The sequence below is a fragment of the Limulus polyphemus genome, unplaced genomic scaffold, assembly GCF_000517525.1.
Source record: "Limulus polyphemus unplaced genomic scaffold, Limulus_polyphemus-2.1.2 Scaffold508, whole genome shotgun sequence".
NCBI lineage: Eukaryota > Metazoa > Arthropoda > Merostomata > Xiphosura > Limulidae > Limulus > Limulus polyphemus.
In genome coordinates, this window is record NW_013666118.1 from 40,627 (window position 1) to 63,728 (window position 23,102).

Below are 23,102 nucleotides of genomic sequence, written 5' to 3' on the forward strand. Positions count from 1 at the left end.
TTGATTTTGATTTTTTGGTAGTTACAAGGTCGGTCTAATTGACCAATTCTGTTTTGAAATAGGGTGGAGAAAATAACAGATAAACTATAAAGTTTTACTGAAAAAAAATGTTTGAAATGTATTTAGGATGTTTTAGGGATTACACAAAGAAAATTTGAACTTTTTGAGATGAGGAAAAGTATTTTTAATTCTCACATGAAAATTACTTTGCACACAGACTATTCAAAACAAATACTCAATATATTAATGGACAAATCTTTATTTTATTTTATTAAAAATACTTCTTTAAAAAAAAATATGATTTTTTATATGTGAAAGACTTATAAAATGAAATGAAAGACTGCCAAATTTTGTGAAGATATACACACTATATTTAAAGTTAGAAATATTAAATCTACAAAGACTCTAATCGAGTGCAAAGAGGTTACGTGGTCGGTCAAATTGACCAAGCCCGTGTTGAAAGAGTTAAGTCCAATTTTTTGTATTATTGGTACTATATTATTGAATTAAGTAATGCACCTAAAAATAGAATAATAACATGCAAAAGGCAAAAAATGGCCTATAACTATCATAATTTTTATGCTTTTTAACTGCAATAAGAGCCTTTAGAAATTCATTTAAGCTTGTCATTTTGATTCCTGTGAGAATGAAGTATAGAACTGGTGGCAATATAGACAATTCTCTGTGGAAAAAATCATGTAATATTAAATGTCATTTGATATATTAAAATTCTGGCTTTCTATTGGTTATAAATAATATAACATAAAATGTCTGAGAAAACTATTGGCAATTTGTGAAAGAGGGGATGTGACAGGTGAGTGTGGCAAGTGGGTCTGATTTTCTAATTTATGATTCCATAAATAAGTAAAATTGATGGATATAAAAATTATGTTTTGACTGAGTAATCTATATATTATTATAAGTAATTTAAATTAAAGTCTATACTTCTCTGAAGAGTGGTAAATATATTAGAGAAGAGGGGAAGACCTAGAGAGCAAATGTCACAATTCTCATATTAGGGGAGATTGAAGATTTTTAAAATATTTCCTTATAAAATTAAGAACTTAAAATTTATATAATATTAAAATTTGATTTATTAACTATATTTTGATTTCAAGTTTATTCATATTATATTATAAAGTAGTTTAATTAAATTTTGAATATAACCCTGTAAAAAGTTGTGACATGCACACCCTGAATTACCCATTGCTAAAGAGTTAAAGAATATCAGCTATTACTTCAAAAAGAAATTAAAAGATGCAAAACACCCCTCTTCCAGATATGCACATGTTTGTACAACATCAAATAATTATTAATTTTTAAAACAAAAACAGACAGGGGGTCTATACCCCCCTAGATTTCCACCTGCTTACACAACATTAAAGAATAATTATAGATTTATAAGTTAGAAACATAATATAATGTAAAAAATTGGTAAATTTATTCTTTATTTAACACTTAAGTAGCCAGAGAGTTGATGGTAGGTGCTGACAGCCAGTTGCCTTCTCCCTTTTCAGTAATTGAAAATTGTTTGTTTGTTTGTTTTTTTAATTTTGCGGAAGGCTACACGAGGCTATCTGCACTAGCCGTCCCAAATTTAGCAGTGTAAGACTAGAGGGAAGGCAGCTAGTCATCACCACCCACCGCCAACTCTTGGGCTACTCTTTCACCAACAAATAGTGGGATTGACCGTCACATTATAAGCTCCCACGGCTGAAAGGGCGAGCATGTTTGGTGTGATGGGGATTCGAACCCGCGACCTGCAGATTGAAAATTAGTGGCAGTGGCAGATAAACTTAGTATCTTTGAAACAACAAAAACAGAGCAAGCAAGTTTAGTGGCAATGGGAACTGAACCCAAAACCCTCAAGAGGCATTGCCACACACACACCCATTATGCAGCTTTGTGCTTAACAACAAACATAATTGCAATATTTTTATTACTTGGATAGTTGCAATAATCCAAAATAGTAAATAATCAATTGCAGTATATTGATAGAAAACTAATTTTAAACAAACAACCAAACATCACTGAATGAAAGATAAAGGAAGCTATCTTAATTGAACAAAACTCTAAACCAACACCCTGGGGTACCAAGATACCTTTACTAAATCGTTAAGCAATCCCCTGCCATGTGACCTCTTTGTTCCATACTGTATACATATATTCCTGTGTCTATGTAAACTACTCTTACCTAGTATGACATAACCTTATTGAAATGTTGAACATCAATAATAAAATTTTCTTCATTACCTATTCAAGACATCTCCAAACTTGTAATCATAATTTTGATTAGTCAATTCTTGGAATAACCAAAAATAGTAATAACAGTAACAACTGATTTTGATTATTTTCATGACAATTGATTTAACCATAATTTCAGTTGATTCTTGAAAATATCAAAAACAGTAGTAACTGGAAACACTAATTTCAATTAGTTGACTATTTTCTTGATGGTCATTAATAATTCATAATTTTGATTAATCAATTAGTTTACAAGACAGTAATTAATGTAATTGCTGTTCATAGGTAATTGATTATACTGACTAAATCACTAAGTTTTACTGTGCTTTATTTTATATAAATCTAATCTTATACTAGCAGTCACCATAGTCATCAATTAATTTTAATTACCAATTAAAAACATACCCTGTTCATTACAAAGCTTACAGTTCAAGACAATCATATGATGCACATGAAATATCGATCTTCCATTTTTTTTAAGACTCAACTCAACTACCTGATTTTGACATGTAGCTCACTTAATTTGTACTACCAATTCAACTTCAAACTGTTACAAAGAAAAATAGTTATTTGATACCTACCAAAGTTAAATTTAAAATGACATAGTATTTAGAGGCAGTACTAAAGTTCATTTGTATGGCTGCATAACAATAATTACGTGCACAGGAACAATATCAACAGAAATATTTAACATAAATTAATCATATTTTGCTATATAAGCTTCAACTCACACATAGAAAAATTGTGCTTAACTAAAATCAAAAATGGAAACAAAATACATAAACCTACAGCTTCATCAGGCAAGTAAGACAAGGTTGCTTTCAGTTGATCAGTTGCAGGGAGATTTTCAGGAAGGTATAAGACTCGAGATAGAAGCAGAAGAGATGGTGGTATACGTTCATTTAAATGAAGTTCCAACCACTGTCCTAAGTTTGACCGTAAACGAGGTTCTGGAACCCCAAGTGCCCTCATTCCTCTTGCCCTACATGCCGACTGCAGTTCAGATACTGTCAAAGTCTCTATCCCTTCCTTCTTGATCATCTAAGAGATAACATATCAATTTTCTTTTTAACAATCTGGGTTCCTAATACAGAGGCTCCCAAACTTTTTCCGCCTAAGACTTCCCAGAATATTCTGTATACTGACCAATGCATTCTACCCTACCCAATGAATTTAAAGATACTGATTACCTTAACAGTATTTTGTATTTGCTATGACACTCCTGACACCTTCCTTTGGCCCTCTGGGTGTCTGTGACCACCAGTTTGGGAATCCCTGTCCTTGTACACTTTCTCCCTCCATCCATTCTATACCAGTTTTTTTTATTTGTCCTTTTTTATCATTTTAATACCTTGCTAAATATAACAAGTTACAAACTTGTATTAAAACAACCATTAAAATATGATTATCAAGAAATAAACAGCTTGAAAGTAGGAAATTTAGGAGAAAGGTATTTGTTTACTCTAAGCTCAATGATAAAACATAAAACTGGTAAGCCATGAGAAAAATGCTTTGGAAACCCCTATAAAATAGCTCCTATATCTTTAAAGTTCCATCAAAATGCAATAACAAAAATGTATTGAATAGCTGACTGAGTTTTGGCTGCTGGGCTAACATAAGGAGCAATTTCTCAGCATGAAGGGTTATGATCAAGGGCAAATTAAGGGTCAACAGGCCTGGGGCTAAATTTTTCTACCAGGTCTATTATGATCATGAATAAAGACTAAGATTTAAAAAACTAAACCTCAAGATATGTTTTACTTCTGGAGACAATGGGAAAATAATACCCAAAGATTTGCAAGACTCTTCTATAAGTTAATGAACAATATTAGATGTTTCTTGAAGAGGGAAAGTGGTGCTCTAATACAGATAAAATTTGCATTTGGACAACAAAGCATATAGATAAAAATAAACCAAATACACACAAACTCCACAACTCACACATTTATGAGCACATGCTCAAAAAACAACAACAAAAGCACGAACACACACACACACACACATGTTTAGATCACATTGGTACACACAATGTATGCTCAGCAGTAGTAGCAGATCATGTTATGGGTACTTGGTTAAATGCACAAAAAACAACAACACAAACACACACACATGCTTAGATCACATTGGAACACACAACGTATGCCCAGCAGTAGTAGTAGCGGAACATATTATGGGTACTTAGTTAACCTAATGTCTTCCTTTCTCTTTTTATAGCAAAGGCATATATGATCTGTTTGATGCCAAGCAATTTTAACAAGTCCTCTTCTGAGCACAAAAGTGCAAGTGCATTTAGTCTATCTTGGTCCATTGTTAATCGAAGTTTATTCTTTATCCTTTTTTATCATCAAGAATGATCTTTCTTTTGATCAATTGCTTGATATGAGGCACTAGTATATCCATGATATTATCAGAACATTTGGGAAAGTAGATTTCAAAGATTAGTTGCATATCATTCTCAGCATACTTTGTTCCTTGAATTCTGATGGTTTTACCACGAACCCTTCCTTGCAAAGAGTGGCAAATTTAACAATTTCTTCCTCTATGCAACTCTCCAAGTCCATAGGATATGTACAAATCAGCTTTTTGTGACACTGTAGAGCTCCTTTGTAGGCATGAACTCTAAGTTTCGTAGGAACCCAAATGTCCAACTGACATTTTCATATTCCACTATTGTGGTGTGTAGTGCAAGTGACAGTTTATCAATTATTACTAAGAAAGTGTGAAATTCATATTGAGTAGAGGGTGAAAAATCAGTCCTCAGCATCCCCTTCATCCTATCACGTATTTCTTTTCATTTATCTTTTGATCTTATATATCTCACATCCTCACAGTTGTTTACCCTTTTTCATATTCGGAAAAAATAATCTTATAATTCCTGCATGAATATCTTGAGAAATTTTAGCAGATGAGAAGTTGTACTGACATCCATTTGGGAGTTTTGTAATGAAAGACTTGTCTTATTAAACCTCCCCAGGATAATGCTCCATAATTCTATCATTATACTTGTTTCTAGTTGTTCCAATTGTAGCATAAGGCTTCTTGACTCTAGACACACTTGAGGCTTTTCAGAGTCATCACCTGTAAAGGAAGCGAGGACTCGTATTATGGCGTTGTACCCCATTTTTTAAGATTTGCATTGCTTCTGGATGGGTACTTCACCTTATGTCTGATAACCTCTTTATCGTTGGAAACCCTAGTTTTTCAAGCACATTGTATAAGCACTTCCACAGACAGGTTGAAGCTGAGAAAAACACAAACAAGTTTCAGTATGGCAGTTCACAGCACATTGTCCAACCAAATTGAGTGAATGAGCACAACAAAGAACATCGTCTGCTAAGGGGTTCTTCTCTTTGATCAAGGCTTGCATGCCACTAATATTGGATGCATTGTTGTAAAACTGCCCAAGGCAATCTTGAATTCTTATAGCATTCTTTCCAAAGAAATTAATGAGAACTCTAACAAGTTCTGCTCCTGTGTGATTGCTTACAGATAGGATTGTGGCAAATATCTCTACAGAAACATCATCTAGAACGTATATAAATATTATTGTCAGTTGATCTGTATGGCATATGTCTGGAATAGAATCAACAGACACTGAGTAATTTGGATGTTTTGATTTCCTGGATAATGGCAGTGAGAACTTCTTTGGGTAAGATTTCTATAAATTCATCACAGAGAGTTGAGGATAAGTATAAAACATGATATTTTCTTTATTTGCACATTTCTGAATGTGTTCAGCAAAAAATGCATCTTACTCAGCCAATAGTTTCAGTATTCCCAAGTAATTGACAAGGTGAACTGAACCAACTACTTCATTGCTTCCTCTGGATAATAGAAACCGTATGATTGAGAGAATGCACTAAAGAACTTGGTGCCAATATTTCTTCTCTGACTCCATCTGCTCTGTTAAAGTCTTGTTGATTTGTCCATTTTTGATTTTACGAATAACAAATTTGGTGATGCAACTCTGATGCAGCAAGGTTGTTTCATGTCAACTAAAATCCCTTGCAGTATGCTTCCAGTCAGAGTAACCAGTTGTTGTTTGTGAAGAAGATTCCAATGCTTTTGAAAACAGTTTTCATATAACAAAAAAGACATTCCTCTTCAATGGTGAGTAGCAAAGCCAGTCTCTTTTAACTTTTTCTCCATTCAACTGCTTGTGATAAGAGAAGTCTTTGAGCACTGGCATTTAAACTTGTCACCCAGCATCGATTATGTAGATGCACTGAAATCTGCATTCATGCACTGGCAAGAAGTAACCTTTAATGCACAAAAAAAATCTACCATTTCATCAGAAACTTGTGTCCATATCCCAATGTCAAATGTAAAGAATGGGTCAGTATCTTCATCACCATTACAATAATTTCTTCCTATTGGTGTGGGCTCAATTCAATTTGATGATGGTGATGGTCATCAGCATCAAGAGGTTTAGTGTCTACATTTTTGTTTCTACTGTATTGGCTGGTGAGGGTTTTGGCACTAGAGGACAAAGTCCATAAAGCTGTTAGCTTCCTAGTTTTAGCTACAATTTTCTCTAATTTATTTCTTCCTCTTTCTTTGACTTTAGCTTTTCCCAACCACTCACGTTTACACATCTGTATACTAGATAACATGAACATTTAATGAATAATATGTGTGTGTGTGCACATATAAGCATACTTGTATGTGTGTGTATTTGAGTGCTTGTGTGTTTGTGAGAGAGAAAGATGACAGAACGAGCTACTTAATAGTTTCTAGCAAATGATTGCATATCATTTTCTGTACTTAACTCAAAAATTTAAATTTTTTTTTTACTTGGATGACTTTTATTCTATATCCTCTAATTAACAATGCTTGGTTACACCTAGTCACATTATTCTGAGGCAAGCCAATCAAATCTCTGCATTCTTCATTGGATGATAAGCCTACCCACATCACACAAAAACTCTTCCTCTTCAAAAATAAGTAGATTCAGTCAAATAATTTTTATTAAATATTTACCTAAAAAACAATTAAGACTAGTCTTTTTTTTTATAACAGGCCTATTTTGAGTCTAAGCCTGGGTCTATAGCCACAATACCTTCCACCTTAATCTGCCCCCTGGTTATGATATTAGATCACCAGATGAAACCTTTACTGGTCACCCATTCTTGACAGTCACCATTTTCAGGTTGACTAACTACAGAATACTGCATTTTAACTCATAATCTAATTAGTATTAAAAAGGATGCATCAATCATTAGTTCATCAATATGACTATGGTAAATGCCTAGCTGATATAACTAGTAAGGGCACTGTAAATACTGCTGTAACAGATAACAGAAAAGACATGAAGATTAAGATACTAACTCTTGTATGCAAAACAATAACAATACAATTAAAACACAAGATTTTTTGATAACTAATACTACTGAGAGTTTTATTACCTAAAGAACATTTATCATACCTGATCATCCGCATTTAGCATGCGCAATTGCATTTTCAGCTGAAACCGCAGAAAATTGTTTGTTCCAATTGGCTGGAGCTCCAATAAACGACAAAGAGCAACCAACTGAGGGCGCTGAAGACTATCCAAAGTAATTTCATCTTCAAACAACTTAGAAAATTTCATTATTTCTTCTATTGTGGGTTGTTCTGCTGACTTTTGAATCTGTAAAACCACAAATCAATTGTGCTACAAATCAATGGTATAACAAGTCTCTAAACTAGCTCTTATCCCAATTTTTAATGTTGTAAGATACAATTCTTTTTAAGGAGATGGTTAACTTCGATGACAAAACTCATGTACACAAATGAAAATAATTAACAACAAAATACTAGTTATAATGCAAAATAAATAATGACCACACTTGGGTAACTGGTTAAAGAATAAGGTTATTCATACAGGACAGAGTAAAAGCAACTATAAAGTTTTTCATTTAAAACAGTTTAATATCTAACCATTACTTTGAAATGAACAAGAATTAAATTGGTTTCAAATGTCTTCATATCTTCTTTGGTGTCAACCATATAATACCATCTGTATGGTATTTTTTTCCCCAATGTGATATTAGAAGATAATAGTGCAGTATACCCAAAATTCTTGAATCAGATTGTCTCATAAGACAAAAAGTATCAATATTGACAGGGTAGTACAGAACTGTAATGTGTTTTATACTCTTAGTTAGCATGTATAAATAATCTAAATTATTGCATTTATCATTCACAGTTTGGACACAGTGAGGTGTTCGAGTAAGTTACCTAGCTTCCCCTTTCACTAGAATGCAGTGTGTTCATAATTTGCTGTTATCTACATTTTCTTGCAAGAAAGCTAACATGCAATTTGGCCAGAGAGAGTTGTTGTGTTTTTGTATGTGAATCGTATAATAGCTAGGGATTATCATGCCCTTTGCACATAATATACTACTAGGACATGTTTAGCTGTCTGACTATGGAAATAGAAGCACACTTGCCTGTGTGTGTAGTTTTTCTTTTACATAAAAGGCTAGGTTTGCCCTGGGAGCTAGAGATTTTAGCACACTTCAAAAACACAGGATTTGATTAGCATCTCATTTTAAAATTTAAATTTTAAAGCTTCAGGAGCTTTTAGAGTTTTTGTGGATTTAAGATATACTGTATACTTTAAGCAAATATAACTTTGGATCATTGCAGACTCTGAGTTTTGAAGGAGTGAGACTTTGTTAGGCTTAACTAGAAGTGAAGCATTTGATTAAGTTTTAGTAAAATGCAAGCTTAACTTGGACTTTATTTCATTTACAGTTAGTTACTTGTCTGGGTTATTTTTATGTACATTTCTCTAGATTTATTTATCTGTAGTTTAACTTAAACCTATTGCCACAGATATCCTTTACTGCACATGACACAAGATTTTTGTTTATGTTATAGCAATTAGAATAGAATAAAATCTTAGCTAATAATTCATATTTTAATAATATACAAATTTTAAGTTTTTAATTCTACAAGGCAATACTAAAAAAATCCTGAATTTCCCCTACTGTGACATATGCGACACATTTTCTCTTTGCATGTCACCTTCCCTATTTTATGCACCACCCATAGAAAAAGTACGAAATTAAATGTAAATTACTGTATAAAATTGTCCTTGCTCAGACAAACCATAATTTTTATAGTCTTCAATTTTGTTTGGTTACAGAGCTAGTGAATAGAAAATCAGATCCCTCTTGCAACGCCTCTTTCAGAGTCCGTTAATAGTTCTCTCTTACATTTAATTATATATTACTTATAACTGGTAGAAAGTCAATGTTTTCATCTATCAAATGATGTATTTTATAACATTATGTTCTGAACAGTTAAATGTCAGTTTCACTCAGAGTACCAACATCGTTCCTGTGAGAAAGTTAATGACTAGCTTGAATGAATTTATAATGACTGTTGTCACATAGTTAGAAAGTCAGAAAAATTCTGAGAGGTAAAAGAATTTGTCTACTTTTTACATGTTATTAGTCTATATTCTTTGGTGCATTATTTAATTAAATAAAAATTATTAAGTGCATTACTATCATTAGTATAAAAAAATTAGGGTTAACACTCTTCAACAAAAGACAGCAAGAAAAAAAGATGATTGGTTAAGTATTCCATTTCTTGTTTTTTCATGTTTATTCTTTATGTCTAATTATAAAATGTAAAAATAGGGTTCCTTTTAGATTAGTTAAGATTAGATTAGGTAGAATAAATAATAATAATATTCTAATGAAAATGTTTCATGAGGCACACCGCAAGCAGCTCATGGGTAATGTAATTTGCTACGTAACGTGAGCTGCACATTCTCCAAGTGATTTACAACTTATAATGGCACGAATAGTAGTTAGACACAGTTCAAAGGGCAATAAAACAATAAAATTTAATTATAAATAGATGTATACTGTTACAAACTTAGAGCTACTTGGGTTAATTGAATGTAGTTTCATGTTACAATTTGAAGTCATTCTAGAAAGACAGAAAGGGTAATTTAGATTTATTTAATTTTTTTTTCTTTTTGGTGGTTACGAGGTTAGTCGAATTAATCGATTCCATCTTGAGATATAGTAGAGAAAATAACAGATAAACTATAAAGTTTTACTGAAAAAAAAACTTTTGAAATGCATTTAGGAGGTTTTAGGGATTACACAAAGGAAATTTGAGATTTTTGAGATGAGGAAAAGTATTTTTAATTTGAACATGAAAATTACTTTGCACAAGGACTATTCAAAACAAATACTCAATATATTCATGAACAAATCTTTATTTTATTAAAAATACTTTACTAAAAAATATGATTTTTTTGTATGTTAAAGACTATTAACCAAAAGACTGCCAAATTTTGTGAAGATATACATACTATATTGAAAGTTAGAAGTATTAAATCTATAAATACTTTAAATAAGTACAAAGAGGTTACATGGTCTGTCAAATTGACTGAGCCGGTGTTGAGAAAGTTAAAGAGAGGATTAAATTAACTGGTAAGAGAAACTAATAAAGGTTTCTCACACATGTCAGTTCAACACATCTAATGGATACACCTGCCCTTTTGTTTTGTTAAGTATTGTATTATTTGTATTTAATAAACATTTACACACTTCTGCCTTTGTTTCCTGTCTCTCTCTTTTTGCACAAGGAAACTGATTTGAGTTAAGGGAAGAGAATGCTTCACAGCTTGGAAATCCTTGAGCCTCCAGTTAACTTGCTCTAACTGACTGCTCTGAGGTAAATCCGCAAGTCGGGAAATACCATAATAGTTATAATCACAAGTTGTGAAATTTCTTCAAGATCATATATGTAACAAATTTACAGTGAAAGATCATACTGAGAGTGAAAACATAGTAATAAAATTTGAAGATCATGATAATGTGAATCCTGCTAGTTCCAACATTGAATCTTTACACTAAAATTCCAGTGCATTATATTACACACTGATTTAGTATTTGTTTCTTCTGATATAGTTTAGTTTTCCAAGCTGATATATATTTTCCATAAAAGATTTACATTTTATGCTTAATGGTTTTATTTATGATCAAGATGATAGAATCACCATAGGATCAAAATTTACACATGCTGTGGCATGCTTAATTTTAGTTATTATGAAAAAAATTCCTTGAGTCTAGTTAGTTTCAGCCTCTTTATTAACTGTAGAAGATGAATTTCTGTTGTAAATTGGGCAGCTTAGTTATCTGGAGACTCTGATCAAACGTGGAAAATTGTTAAGAATAAGGCTTTAAATATTCAAGACAAACATATTCCTTATAGAAAGAAAAGGATAGCTGCAAGTAGCAAACCAGGTTTGCTCACAGAGGGTATAAGAGATAAAATTAAAGAAAAGCATCACAAATTTAAGAAATTTAAATTGACTGGTATGACAGGATATTTAGATTATAGAACAGGGCTTGAAACTAAAGGGGGCCAGGAGCCAGTGCCCCCCCCCCAAAATGCCGATGGGCCCATAAAAAAAATGTCTGCTAAGTAGCTTGCGTGGCCCCTTAAAATACAAAAAAAGGCAATCGAAAGTTTGACTCCACATAAACTGATCTAAGCATTTTTTAACCGAGCAGAACTTATGACAAATCATGAATGGACCTTCCCAAAGATAGAAACACTGATCAGTCATGTACATTCCACCAACATTATCACTATGAATGCCCATGAAACAAATGTTTAGCTTGAAAACGTGTGATAGCTGCGCTGGTGTACGATGTATACAACATGTATAGCCTATCATGCCTAACAAGCAGTGTGTACATGTATGTGTGTGTGTATGTATTGTGTATACAAATCAAGCACTGTGTGTTCAAGATGATGTGTTCCAGGCAGTTCATAGCCTTTGCAAGGCTGTCGCAGCTAAGGTACCTCCACTTTATTGCGCTATCCTAAAGGACCTACGCTAGTGAGCACCAAAGCAGTGAACAAAGCTGCTCACCGATTTGACGGCATATCACAATCTTGGGGGGTCCATGGAAAAAAAGCAAAGCAAAATTCCTTGGTAGGTATTTTGGTTTGAAAACTTTCAGGTCCAGAAAAAAGAACCATAAAAAAAAGGAAAGAAATAAATTAAGCATTTTTTGTTATAGAATTACTACAAATTATAATACAAACCACAAATGTTTAGTCTAAATGGCTTTAATCTCATTACTAAAGAAGCCCAAAAGGTAACACTCCAGGCTCGGGATAATGATAAGATCGTGTATGCCTTACTCAACTAAAAAAACAGAACTCACCCAGTCTGGAATTATGAACATTCATCCACACTCCTCAACCAAGTAGCAAGGAGCATTCCACTTCCCCCCAGAATTATGGGGATGACGTGGAACACCTATACTCAACAAAGGACCCAGGATGGGATCACTCTGTGTTCAGAATTAGGATGACGTAGTGGACCCTCTTCCATGAACAATGTACTAAATCTACATTGATCAAACAGAAGGGCTATGTACACCCCAAACGGATAGCAGAGTATCAAATCTGAACCAGTATTATTAGTAGGCTCCCACTCCTACCAACATCTGGGAAAAACATCCAGGAACACAGGTAGGAGGGCCCCCAACTTCACCCTCTTCTCCAAGAGTGGAGGAATTAACTCAAACACTCTGGAGGAAAAGCCTCTGTCCACCACCCCAGTGACTGGAAAATGAGTGTGGTAAGGACTCCCTAGCTCCACTAATAGAAACTGGGAGGTAATGTGCTTTGGGGAGCCCTGAGGAACAGTGCAATAGGTGAACCAAGTTCCCTAAATTTTTAAAACCAAACTGACACCCATTTATTCAATCCAATGATTGGCAGGGATGAGCAGGATCCCCTTATGCTTCACTCATGATAGTCCACAAGTAGCAGTCCAGTACAGTACAGTAATACCACCTGGTCAGCTCCAAGGTGGTCTTATGCAACACCTCATTTCTACAGAGCCTGTTGCAACCTGTATAAAGTATATTAAAACAGTGGTTGCTAGTGCAGAATTGGGTTGATAAAATCACACCTGGGATCCTGTGAAAATGAAGTAAGGGACTCTGAAAGATAGCAATGAAAATACTCACCCTTCTGTAAAATCTAGCTGAAGTGGTTAAAATAGCTACAGGGGGTAGGTGAAAAACCATCAGATGAGGATACTGCCAGATCATGCAAATAATGTGAGATAAAAGTATTGGGGGAGGTCCACATACCAGTCCGCACAATGCCCTCCAATGGGCAATTCAACCATGCCACTAAGGACATACGACTAATCTGATGAGACATGACTTGCAGAAGATTTCTCAACTTCAAAGAGAGCCCAGAATAAAAAGTCGTCATCTAACATCTTGAAAGGCATTAGTGCACAGAACAAAACCTTCAAGATACTCACTGTACGTGACAACAATCAAAATCTGATCAGTCATAAAAGTGAGAAATAGTAATCAGATGAATTGGTGAAAAGGATTAATCCCTTTCCCTGTCTGAATGACTTGGGTAAGAAGAACTGGTTTGAGGACATCGGTAGAATGATAAAGCGGTATGTGGACAAACAGTGCAAACACCTTCTACTGACTATGTCTGAAGGTTAGCTGCAATGAAAAATAAACTTTTATGTAGAGGTGATACAGGATATACGAGATCCAAGACACAAACAGGTGTAGAGAAAGGGCATGTAACCTTAATACTTCAGATTGGTAACTGGAATGGTTGTTTGGGACAAAGGACCCCAAGTAACCTGAGGAACTCAAAGAGTACTGGGGACTCAAAGAATATTTAGTTGCTAGTATCGATTGGTAACTGATAAGGCTGCTGTATAAAGGGTGATTATGGAAGGTGCAAAAACCCTTGTCAAAGAGCCAGAAAAAAAAAGGGTCATGGTCAGCACTTCTCACCGAAGTGGATTCAATCTCCTCTCAATACATTATTGCAGATATATGTGCCATTTCCGTTGAGAAATGTCTATCGTGGAACTAAGCAAAAAAAAACTGATACAGATACAAGCCAACTTTTGAAATTAAACTCTGATGCCTTATGAAAGACTGCATTACCTATATGCCTGAAGCTGGAGCTTTTGATAGCTGGGTGAACCTTATCAATTCATGGCTGTCTCCTCAGACATGGCCTAAGAAGAAGTGGAAGAGGTGAACACTCCTGAAGATATCACAGAAGCAGAAACCACAGTGTAGCTACCAATTAGGTGCTATCAACAGGCTCCAACAATGGGTTGGAACAAAACATAGTTAGTATCTTGGGTAACATATGAATCGGGGGGAAGGCCTAGAGTTGTAATCCTGTCCCATCCTGATGTAATGCATCCATTGCCAAAACAAATTGAAGGCTATAAAAATTATGGTTTGTCTGAGCAATAACAATTTTATAGTGAGTAATTTACATTTAATTTCATAGTTTCTTGGGGGGGGGGAGTAGATGAAATAGAGAAGATACCAAGAGAAAATGTGTCACGTGAGTCATACTAGGAGAAATTCAGGATTTTTTTAATTTAGCCTTATCAAATTAAGAACCTAAAACATATATGCTATTAAGATATGGGTTACAAGCTAAACTTTCATGCTATACTAATTGGTATAACATAAATAAAAAGTAGTTTAATAAAATTTTGAATGTAAGACATTAAAACCTTCTGTCATGCGCATTATAGGATACCCAGGGCAAAAGGGTTAATGCTTCAAGAGAACAAAAACTATCAAAATTATTAAAAGCTCTTAGCTACACACTATTACACCAATTAATAATGTAATTAACTCTCTCACTACAGGCTCAGTCCCCCCGACCTCATAACCATTTTGGGCTTGTTATAGTTTCCGTACTATAACTTTTAATACAGTTAGCATATCTTCATGACATTTTGCAGATTATCAGTAAACATTACAAGGCTTTTGTATACAAAAGATGAGATTTTTTTTATTAAGTTTTAAGATTTTTTAAGTAATAATTGGCTTGTATATTTTTTCTTTTTGAACTTGACTGTCCAACATGCAGAGTAATTTTGATTTTAAGATTACTATTCTATATTTTATCTGTTATTTTCACTATTCTATCTCTATGGGTTTAGTCAATTTGACCAACCTCATAACCACCATAAAAATTAGGAAATAGGTATAAATTATGATTTTTTCATTCTAGAATGACTATAAATTATAAAAAGAAACCACATATGTTTAGTCTAAATAGCTTAAATCTCATAAAATTATCCATCTGTATAAACTTTTTATTTTCATTTTATTGACCTTTCAGCTGCATCTGAATAACATTACAGAAATTGCAATGATGTGGCACACTCATGTTATTGTGTCCAATAGTATAAAACTGGCCTTTACAAAGTGACCTGTCTTGGCTTTGTTCTAGTGGATCAGCATTTAGTAAAATACAATCATATTTTGGTTACAATACATTACTTATGTATACACATTATTACTATTTACAAATAAGTTCTTAAATTTCAGTTATTTTTCTTAAAACATTGAACAGTAAACAAAGAGGTATAGAAAACCATGATCCCTTTTACTTACGAACTTTGTACTCGTTTGCTGCTTGCCATAATTTGCTAAGCCTTGTCAAATTTTGCACATGGAGGATGTAAAACAAAGTAATTTTTTTATATTTCATATATAGATTTCAAAATAATAAAAAATCACAAATTACTATATCAATACTACAGAAATCCAATAATAACTATACTGTATTCGGGTCTAAAAACATATGGTATTTGGAACAACATTTTCACTTACCCCTTCCTTCCTTCCGAGATTCGAAACAAAAGAAATAATCTTGGGAATTTTCCACCTTCAATAGTTTGAGAAAACCACATAGGGGAAGTTCTGTGCTTTTGGTTGGTTATAAAACCAGGACTTAGCAAAGCGGCTACATGTAAGGAAGTATTTCCAAAAATGGAAGAAGCAGGCGGGGCCACTATATATGATTCGTTAAATATAATGATATCTCAACAAATAGAAAAGATAGAAGGTTCTGATTTTATATTCTAGCTTGTAATTAGTAGTATTAGTAATATGAGTTTTTAATTCATAAGAAACTATAGACTTTGTATTTAGGCATCACAAACATAATTTGTAAGAAAAGCTGCATCCAACATACCATGTGACACACAAAAAATCAATACTTACGATTTTTTTAATATTAACTTGTAAATTAAGAAATTAACTAATGCATAATACTAAAATTTGAATTATAATCTACAATTTGATACCAAACTTATTCACATACATTCATAAAATAGTAGTTCAATAAAATGTTTAATGTAAGTATAAACGTGATGACATGTTCTTTGACCCATGACCATAGGAAGACCCGTAGTTAGAGGGTTAATCATTCAGATATGTAAAAGGGCAACTTGGCTTTTAAACTGTTCTTTACCTTGTCAAAAAACTGGGCAAATTCTTTGGCAGAGTGAGAGTGTTTGTCACCTCGAGCATGAAGAGCCATTTCATCCATAGTTTTCTGCAGAAACTTGGCCATCTCCAACTTGATCTTAAGCTGTTTCTTCACTTTAACTTCCTGTTATATCATAAAGTAAATCTTATACAATAATTAAACAAGAACCCAAAATAAAGTTAAAAGTGTCAATGGGACTACCTAAAAAGTTCATTCATAAACTGGATATTTAGTCAACGTATCTTCACTATTAAATCACACACTTAATAAAGCCAATACCATATATATATAAAACCTAGCTATTCATTGAATTGGTTTAAATAGAATACTTTATAGAAACATAAACCATATTCTAAAATATAAACCTATTATTTAAAAAAATTTGACTGCATACCCCTTTTTTTTATATATATTTTAGGCATTTCCTAAAGTAAAAGAAATACAGTGGAAGGCAATCCTTTATCATTTTTCAGATCAACAGAAAGTCAGGTATACTAAACAGAATTGAATCTAAACATGCTTGTTAGTGCTCTACATTCAAAGCAGTGGAAAGTTATGATTTTTTTAATTAAAAGTTAATTTTGATATGTTTTATCTGGAAATTTTTATGACAATTTATTTAATACAAATATTCAATGTTTGAAAACAAGTGCAATAGAATTGGTATCACTAGTTGTATCCAAAATAGGGAGAAATAATATAATAAGAATCACATAAGTTACATGAGTAAAAATTTCAATCTTACCCTTTCTGAAGAAGTTTCAAAAGTTGATGGAAGCATACCAGGAAAGAGTTTTATGGCTACCGGTAATAACAGTTCCATAAAAGGCACAATGATAAACACAGAAAATGGAACAATGCGGAAAACATCAGAAACTGTACGAACGAGCTAAAATTCAATACAAAATAAAAAGCTTTTAATAATGTAAATGTATTTAAAAAAGGTATTATAAAATGTTAGCAATCCAATATGTTTTCAATTATAATCTGTTAATAAAGTTCATTGTTACTAGAATCCAAATCATGTCACAATTTAAATTTATCTCTCACAGAGAATTATGACAATAACATCAAGTTAATTGAAAGCTTGCCATTCCTTCCATTTGAGTAATCTCAGAATAAAAAAACCCAAAAGGTCAAACAATCATGTACTTAAGATTAATACAAGTATATCTGTTTTCATCTGATATTATCATTTTGAACCAATGATGTTATACAAATTTCCTGAGATGCAAGTAGATGGTGACTTACTCAACTTCTTGATAGTTTTACAGAGATTTGAATTGTTTGGTGAGCTGAGTTAACACTTGGCATATGATTCTTAATCTTAATAAAAGTAATAAAGACATGGTCTTGCTAGCAGAAACTAGGTAAAATCAATGAGGAACTCTCACCTTGATACAGCTATTACAAAATCTCTAAAGTATTCTAAACAATGTGCATCAGCTAGTCATAAGCTGAACATAATTTTGAGTTGTATACATATATGGAATGTCACTTATTGATACTGACTGCACTTCATTTAGAATACTGTGTTTGTGGTCACCTTATTATAGATGTTGAGTTGTTGAAGTTCAGTGTAAAACGTTACTCAAGTCAAATCTTCAAGTTAGACATCTGTTCTTAATAACAAAGCTTATACAATTTTAGGGTGTAATTACAAACACTGATTACAAGTGAAAAGAAATAATTTCTCTTTATAAAAGTCACTTGTAAGGCTTCACTTGGAGTACTATGTACAGTTGGAAAGGTTTTAACAGGATGATTCTGAAGCTGGAAGATTAATCTTATAAGGATAGGTTAAGATCTCTCAACTTATCTTTTCTTAAGAAAAGAGAGGTAAGAAGTGATTTTACTGAAGTTTATATGATTATTTGTGTGTACAGAGGCATGGGTGGATAGATAAAGGTTTTCAATTTCTCTGTACTATATTCTGAAGATAACAAGATGAGAGAACACAAGTTTAAAAATTGGGAAAGATAAGTTAGGTTCTGCTTATGACAGTTGATTTTCTAACAGCGTGACTGACTTACAGATTTAACAATCATCAGCAATTTTGGAGGATGGCTCTTGAGTTTAAAAAAGGAATCAATAATTTCCTTACAAAAAATTGGTGGGTTTAAGTTTTTACATTTTCTTAAGGGTGGATGTGCAATGAAAACCTTGAAGAATGAAATAGTCTCTTATTGTCCATGTATGATGTGATTGAGAATAGAATCCTAAATCCAGATCTTTCCATAATAACTCTGCAGGCAATACAATTAAAGGACACAAGTTTAAGATATGCAAAATTAAAATGTGATGCCTGTTAAAGCAAGATAGTTGACATATCAAAATAATTAACTGCCTTCCTGTGAGTATTTTAGAAAAAAAAAGAGTTGGGGGTTTATATATGTAGTTTGGAGCAGGACAGTAGCAGAAAATAGAACAGCCCAGATAAGCCCAACGGTGCCTTGTTATTCCTTGGAAATTAAATATTATTACAAATCAGTTTACATCTATATCAAAGAAGTTCTTTACATGTACTATGATAATATGTATATTGAAGTTTATCCAAAATTTTTGTATAAGCTTAGCAAAGAAAATAGCTGAAAAAATTCCTGATAATTGGATAACTGCAAATTTGAATCTCATGTTTAAAAAGAAAAAGAACAGAGAGGAACTAGGAAACTATAGCCTGAGCAATTTCTCTTCTGTTGCTAGTAGGTGTTGGAATCTATTCCCAAAAAGATCAAATTCAATTATAATTTGTTATGCTCAAACATTAAAATCAAATTTTTTTATAAATACACGACTGTTTCATTTAAATTTAATACAGGAGTTATGATTTAGATAGTTATAAAGTGCAAGTGTTAAACTTAGTGTTTTAGAAGTGATAATTTATCACAGGTTTTGCTTACATAATTGTTTATGAATCATTTGTTGTGTAATTCAACTGTTGTGAATTGACGTAATATTATTCAAACCTTTAGAATTTCTCACGTTTTTTTAAGTGTGTATTGTTATATGATAACAACTTGTAGTTTGTAGAAAGTTTTAAAATTCAGTCAGGCAATATATACCTAGACACATACATATATAGGTGATTAAGTTAGTGAAAGTGAAGTTATACTACATAATTGGGAGCTTAGCCATAAAGAGCATATGATGGTGATTTCTAAAGAGAGTTTCACAGCTTGTATTGTAATAACAGAGATAGAGGAGAATAATTTGTCTTGTCAAAGGGTGTTCTAAACTAACTGAACCTGCCTGTTTGGACTTTGAGGAAAAGGAGACAATTATCTAAAACTCTGGATACAACTGTGATGTAGTGTAACAAATTTTTGTACATATGTTGGACTTGTTTTTGATATATTATTTTAAAACAAGTGAATTGTGTGCTGTCCATTTATTGTTGAAACTGATTGCCAACAAGTCACAGACACCTACTGTAAAGAATCTAACCCTATAAAAACCTGCCATTTTTTGTAATAGAGGAAAATTAAAATACATTATTCACTTGCTTTTCAAATAATCTGCTTTTTAAAAATTTTGATTTTCTAAAATAAATAGTTCAGGTTACAATTTTGTTTCACTTGTTACATTATGGTAGAAGGGGCTACTTGTATATTTAGAGAGCAAAATCTTGCCTCAAATGCTTCTGTTTTCTAGAAGGGTGTCCAAACTGTCTTACTTGTTACTTCAACCACCTGAATTAAGGCTGATAGTTGAAAATAACTTTACTGCTGACTGTTCATCACTCAAGGTTAGTAAAAAATGTTGAGCATGTATGAAGTATTACCAGTATTTATATTTCAAGTGAACTGCTTCTTCACTTGATGTCTTCACTCCTTTCCAATCTCTTTCCTTGCCACAATTACTGGCAGAACCTTTTAAACATCCCCCCCCCCCTCTAAAGAAACTTTGATTTCATGAATTTGAGCTTTATAAACTCGTTGAACAGTAGGTAGAATAATGAACACAACATGCCATCAAACTGAAAACCTTGAATGATATAATTAATATGCAACATTTCCCTTGCTAACCTTGATTAACAGCAGGAAAATACAACAAACTTTACATTCCTGTCACTAATAAAATAATACTATACATAACATCATTTCCTACTGCCCATATTAGGTATATTAGAACTTAAAAGAACTGAAAGTATAACCCAAACTCTACAACCAGCTTTGACTTCTAAATGTATTCCTACAAATATTTAATAAATGTCAAGAACTATACATCTGATGTACAAAAATGAAAACATTTTATTTAAATAAATGATAATATGACATAAGAAAATTGAAAGCATTGTTTCTAGTACATTAACATCCAACTAACCTGTCTATGTTCTCGCCGAGTCATTTCCTTTCCATGAAGTAATTTCCAAGCAAGTCTAGAAGATACTTTAATATCAATATATAAAAGCCTGAAACCATGGTAATAGTGAAGGATACCATCTCCTATTTTCTTCCACACAGAACGTTTTGGAGGTGCTACATAGGTAGATTTATCTGGAGTGATAAAAACTCCAATTTCTTGCTTAGCTTTTTCCACCTCCTGTCTGAGTACTTTGACAGAACTTTCAACTTTAGATGATTCTTTTTCATGTAAAGTAAAATCTATATATATTTTCCTAGCAATATACACATGCAAGTCTAGACCACTCCACCTGTATTGGTCACTGTCTTTATACCAATAACCTAATAAGGAGGATTTTTGAGTGTTTAAAATAGAGTAACTTTTAACACATGTTCTTTGTACTACATACTTAGCTGAGTTACAGTTAAAACAGGTTAACAAGTATGCCACCTGGTGTCCATGGTAAGGGCAAAACCACACAAAAACAGGTACTTTGATCCTACATAGTTGCAACATGGCTGGAAATCTGAAAGACTACAAAGTTTCTAAAGAAATTTATCAGCTAAACAAGAAATGTTAATCTAAGACTTACATCATGTAAACTCAGTAACACAGAACATGCAAATAATATTAGAATATAAACAATCCAGTTACAAGTAACACACATCTTAAATGTCTGAAGGCAAAATTTTAAAGAGACTAAAAATGAGATTTTGGTTATGTAAATTATTTTCCCACTTATCATTTAAGTTAAATTCATATTACCAAGTTTGCATAACAAGGCAAACTTCTTTAATGAAATTTTTCATCTATTACAAAGCTTTAAGTTTAAGTCAACAGTAATATAATATATATATATATGCATATAATATTTAGAAATATACAAATACTTGGTATTACATGTTGATATTCCTGTCACAGTCACCTTAGTGAGCTGCAGATTCAGAGGAAATCAGTAAATGTTGATTTTACTATCAGTGTTACTATTAGTGTTAGATCCTAATCAGGCTAATGTTAATTTTGTTATCTTCTTAGTCTAAGTACGTCACACAAAATGTAAGCGTTATATTTAAGTTGTTGTTATACTGAAAATGAAATGTTTAATTTAGTTGAATTACAGCCTACTGCCCTGGAGAGTTATTGTCACTACATGACTGGAAATAATACAAGTTTTATACCATTACCAATGACGATGGAAGTAGACGAACTTTAGTCTACTTACTCTTTACACTAAAAATAAAACTAGTAAAAGTGAGTAAAAACTCCCACACTAACTTCACTAAGCCTAATACTAATAGCAAAAATAGTAATAAAAATAAAATGTGCTACTGTTGCTCCGCAACACGTGAGCATAATCAATAGTTGCTCTAAGTCTAACTACAAGTTTTCCATTTTTTAAAGAATTTTAGCATTTAATTATGCTTGTCGTAGTATTAAGCCCATTATATTTTTAACAATACAATACAGGAGTTCCGAAGCAGACCATAGAACAAATTTCAACCACACTCTGTCCGCCAGAGTAGAAAAGACTTTCACACCAAAAAAAAAGAAGAAGAAGAAGAAGAATTTTAACACTCTCTTAATATATTTTCTCTATCAAAACGTAAAATTCTTTGATTCGTTACTTCCACTGCAACAAATGAGTTTTAATACTATTTTATTACAGGTTACAGCTTTTACAGTAAGGAAGAATATTTTTAAAACAGGTACGACGTTTCGATCACTGGTGCGATCATTCTCAAGTATACAAGTTTTAACGTTGGAAAAAGTTTTAGTATTTAAAATTTAAATCAACATTCAACAATGTTTTATCATTCTTCAAAACTTTCAGTGTTGACTGAAATATGGAAACTATTTTCAATGAAAACGACAAACAACTTCATATAAATGTTTATTTATTTTACCTAACGTTCAGGCTTACGCCTTATTCAGGGGTCTACGAACGTCACAGGTTACAAAACTGATTTTAAATTATAGTAACCGAAAATAATACAAAAGTACAATATAACGAAACTGTGCACGGTGAAGCGTACAAAAAGCATTGTTGAATGAGTTAAAGTCATAGATAATAAAACTAGATCATAGATATAAAAATGAGGGGAGGGGTATATGCAATCATGGACCCCTTCTCTTTTCGAAGCCCCCCAGTGGCACAGCGTTATGTCTGCGGACTTATAATGCTAGAAACC

The 23,102-nt window shown here is 32.6% G+C and overlaps 1 protein-coding gene across 3 annotated transcripts in view; it reads right to left on the reverse strand.

Moving 5' to 3' along the window:
* Positions 1 to 22,408, reverse strand: part of LOC106458748 (mitochondrial proton/calcium exchanger protein-like) — a 59,900-nt gene extending 37,492 nt beyond the window's left edge. For all 3 annotated transcript variants that reach the window (XR_002610421.1, XM_022385052.1, XM_013918287.2), the window contains exons 1-5: positions 20,893 to 22,408; positions 17,315 to 17,458; positions 16,552 to 16,692; positions 7,670 to 7,873; positions 3,034 to 3,285 (exon numbers count right to left, since the gene is read on the reverse strand). Coding sequence is in view for 2 of the 3 variants with exons in the window: in XM_022385052.1 (XP_022240760.1) it covers positions 3,034 to 3,285; positions 7,670 to 7,873; positions 16,552 to 16,692; positions 17,315 to 17,458; positions 20,893 to 21,429 (1,278 nt within the window). In the remaining variant the exon portion in view is untranslated. The remainder of the gene's footprint in view (positions 1 to 3,033; positions 3,286 to 7,669; positions 7,874 to 16,551; positions 16,693 to 17,314; positions 17,459 to 20,892) is intronic.
* Positions 22,409 to 23,102: the final 694 nt, after the last annotated feature.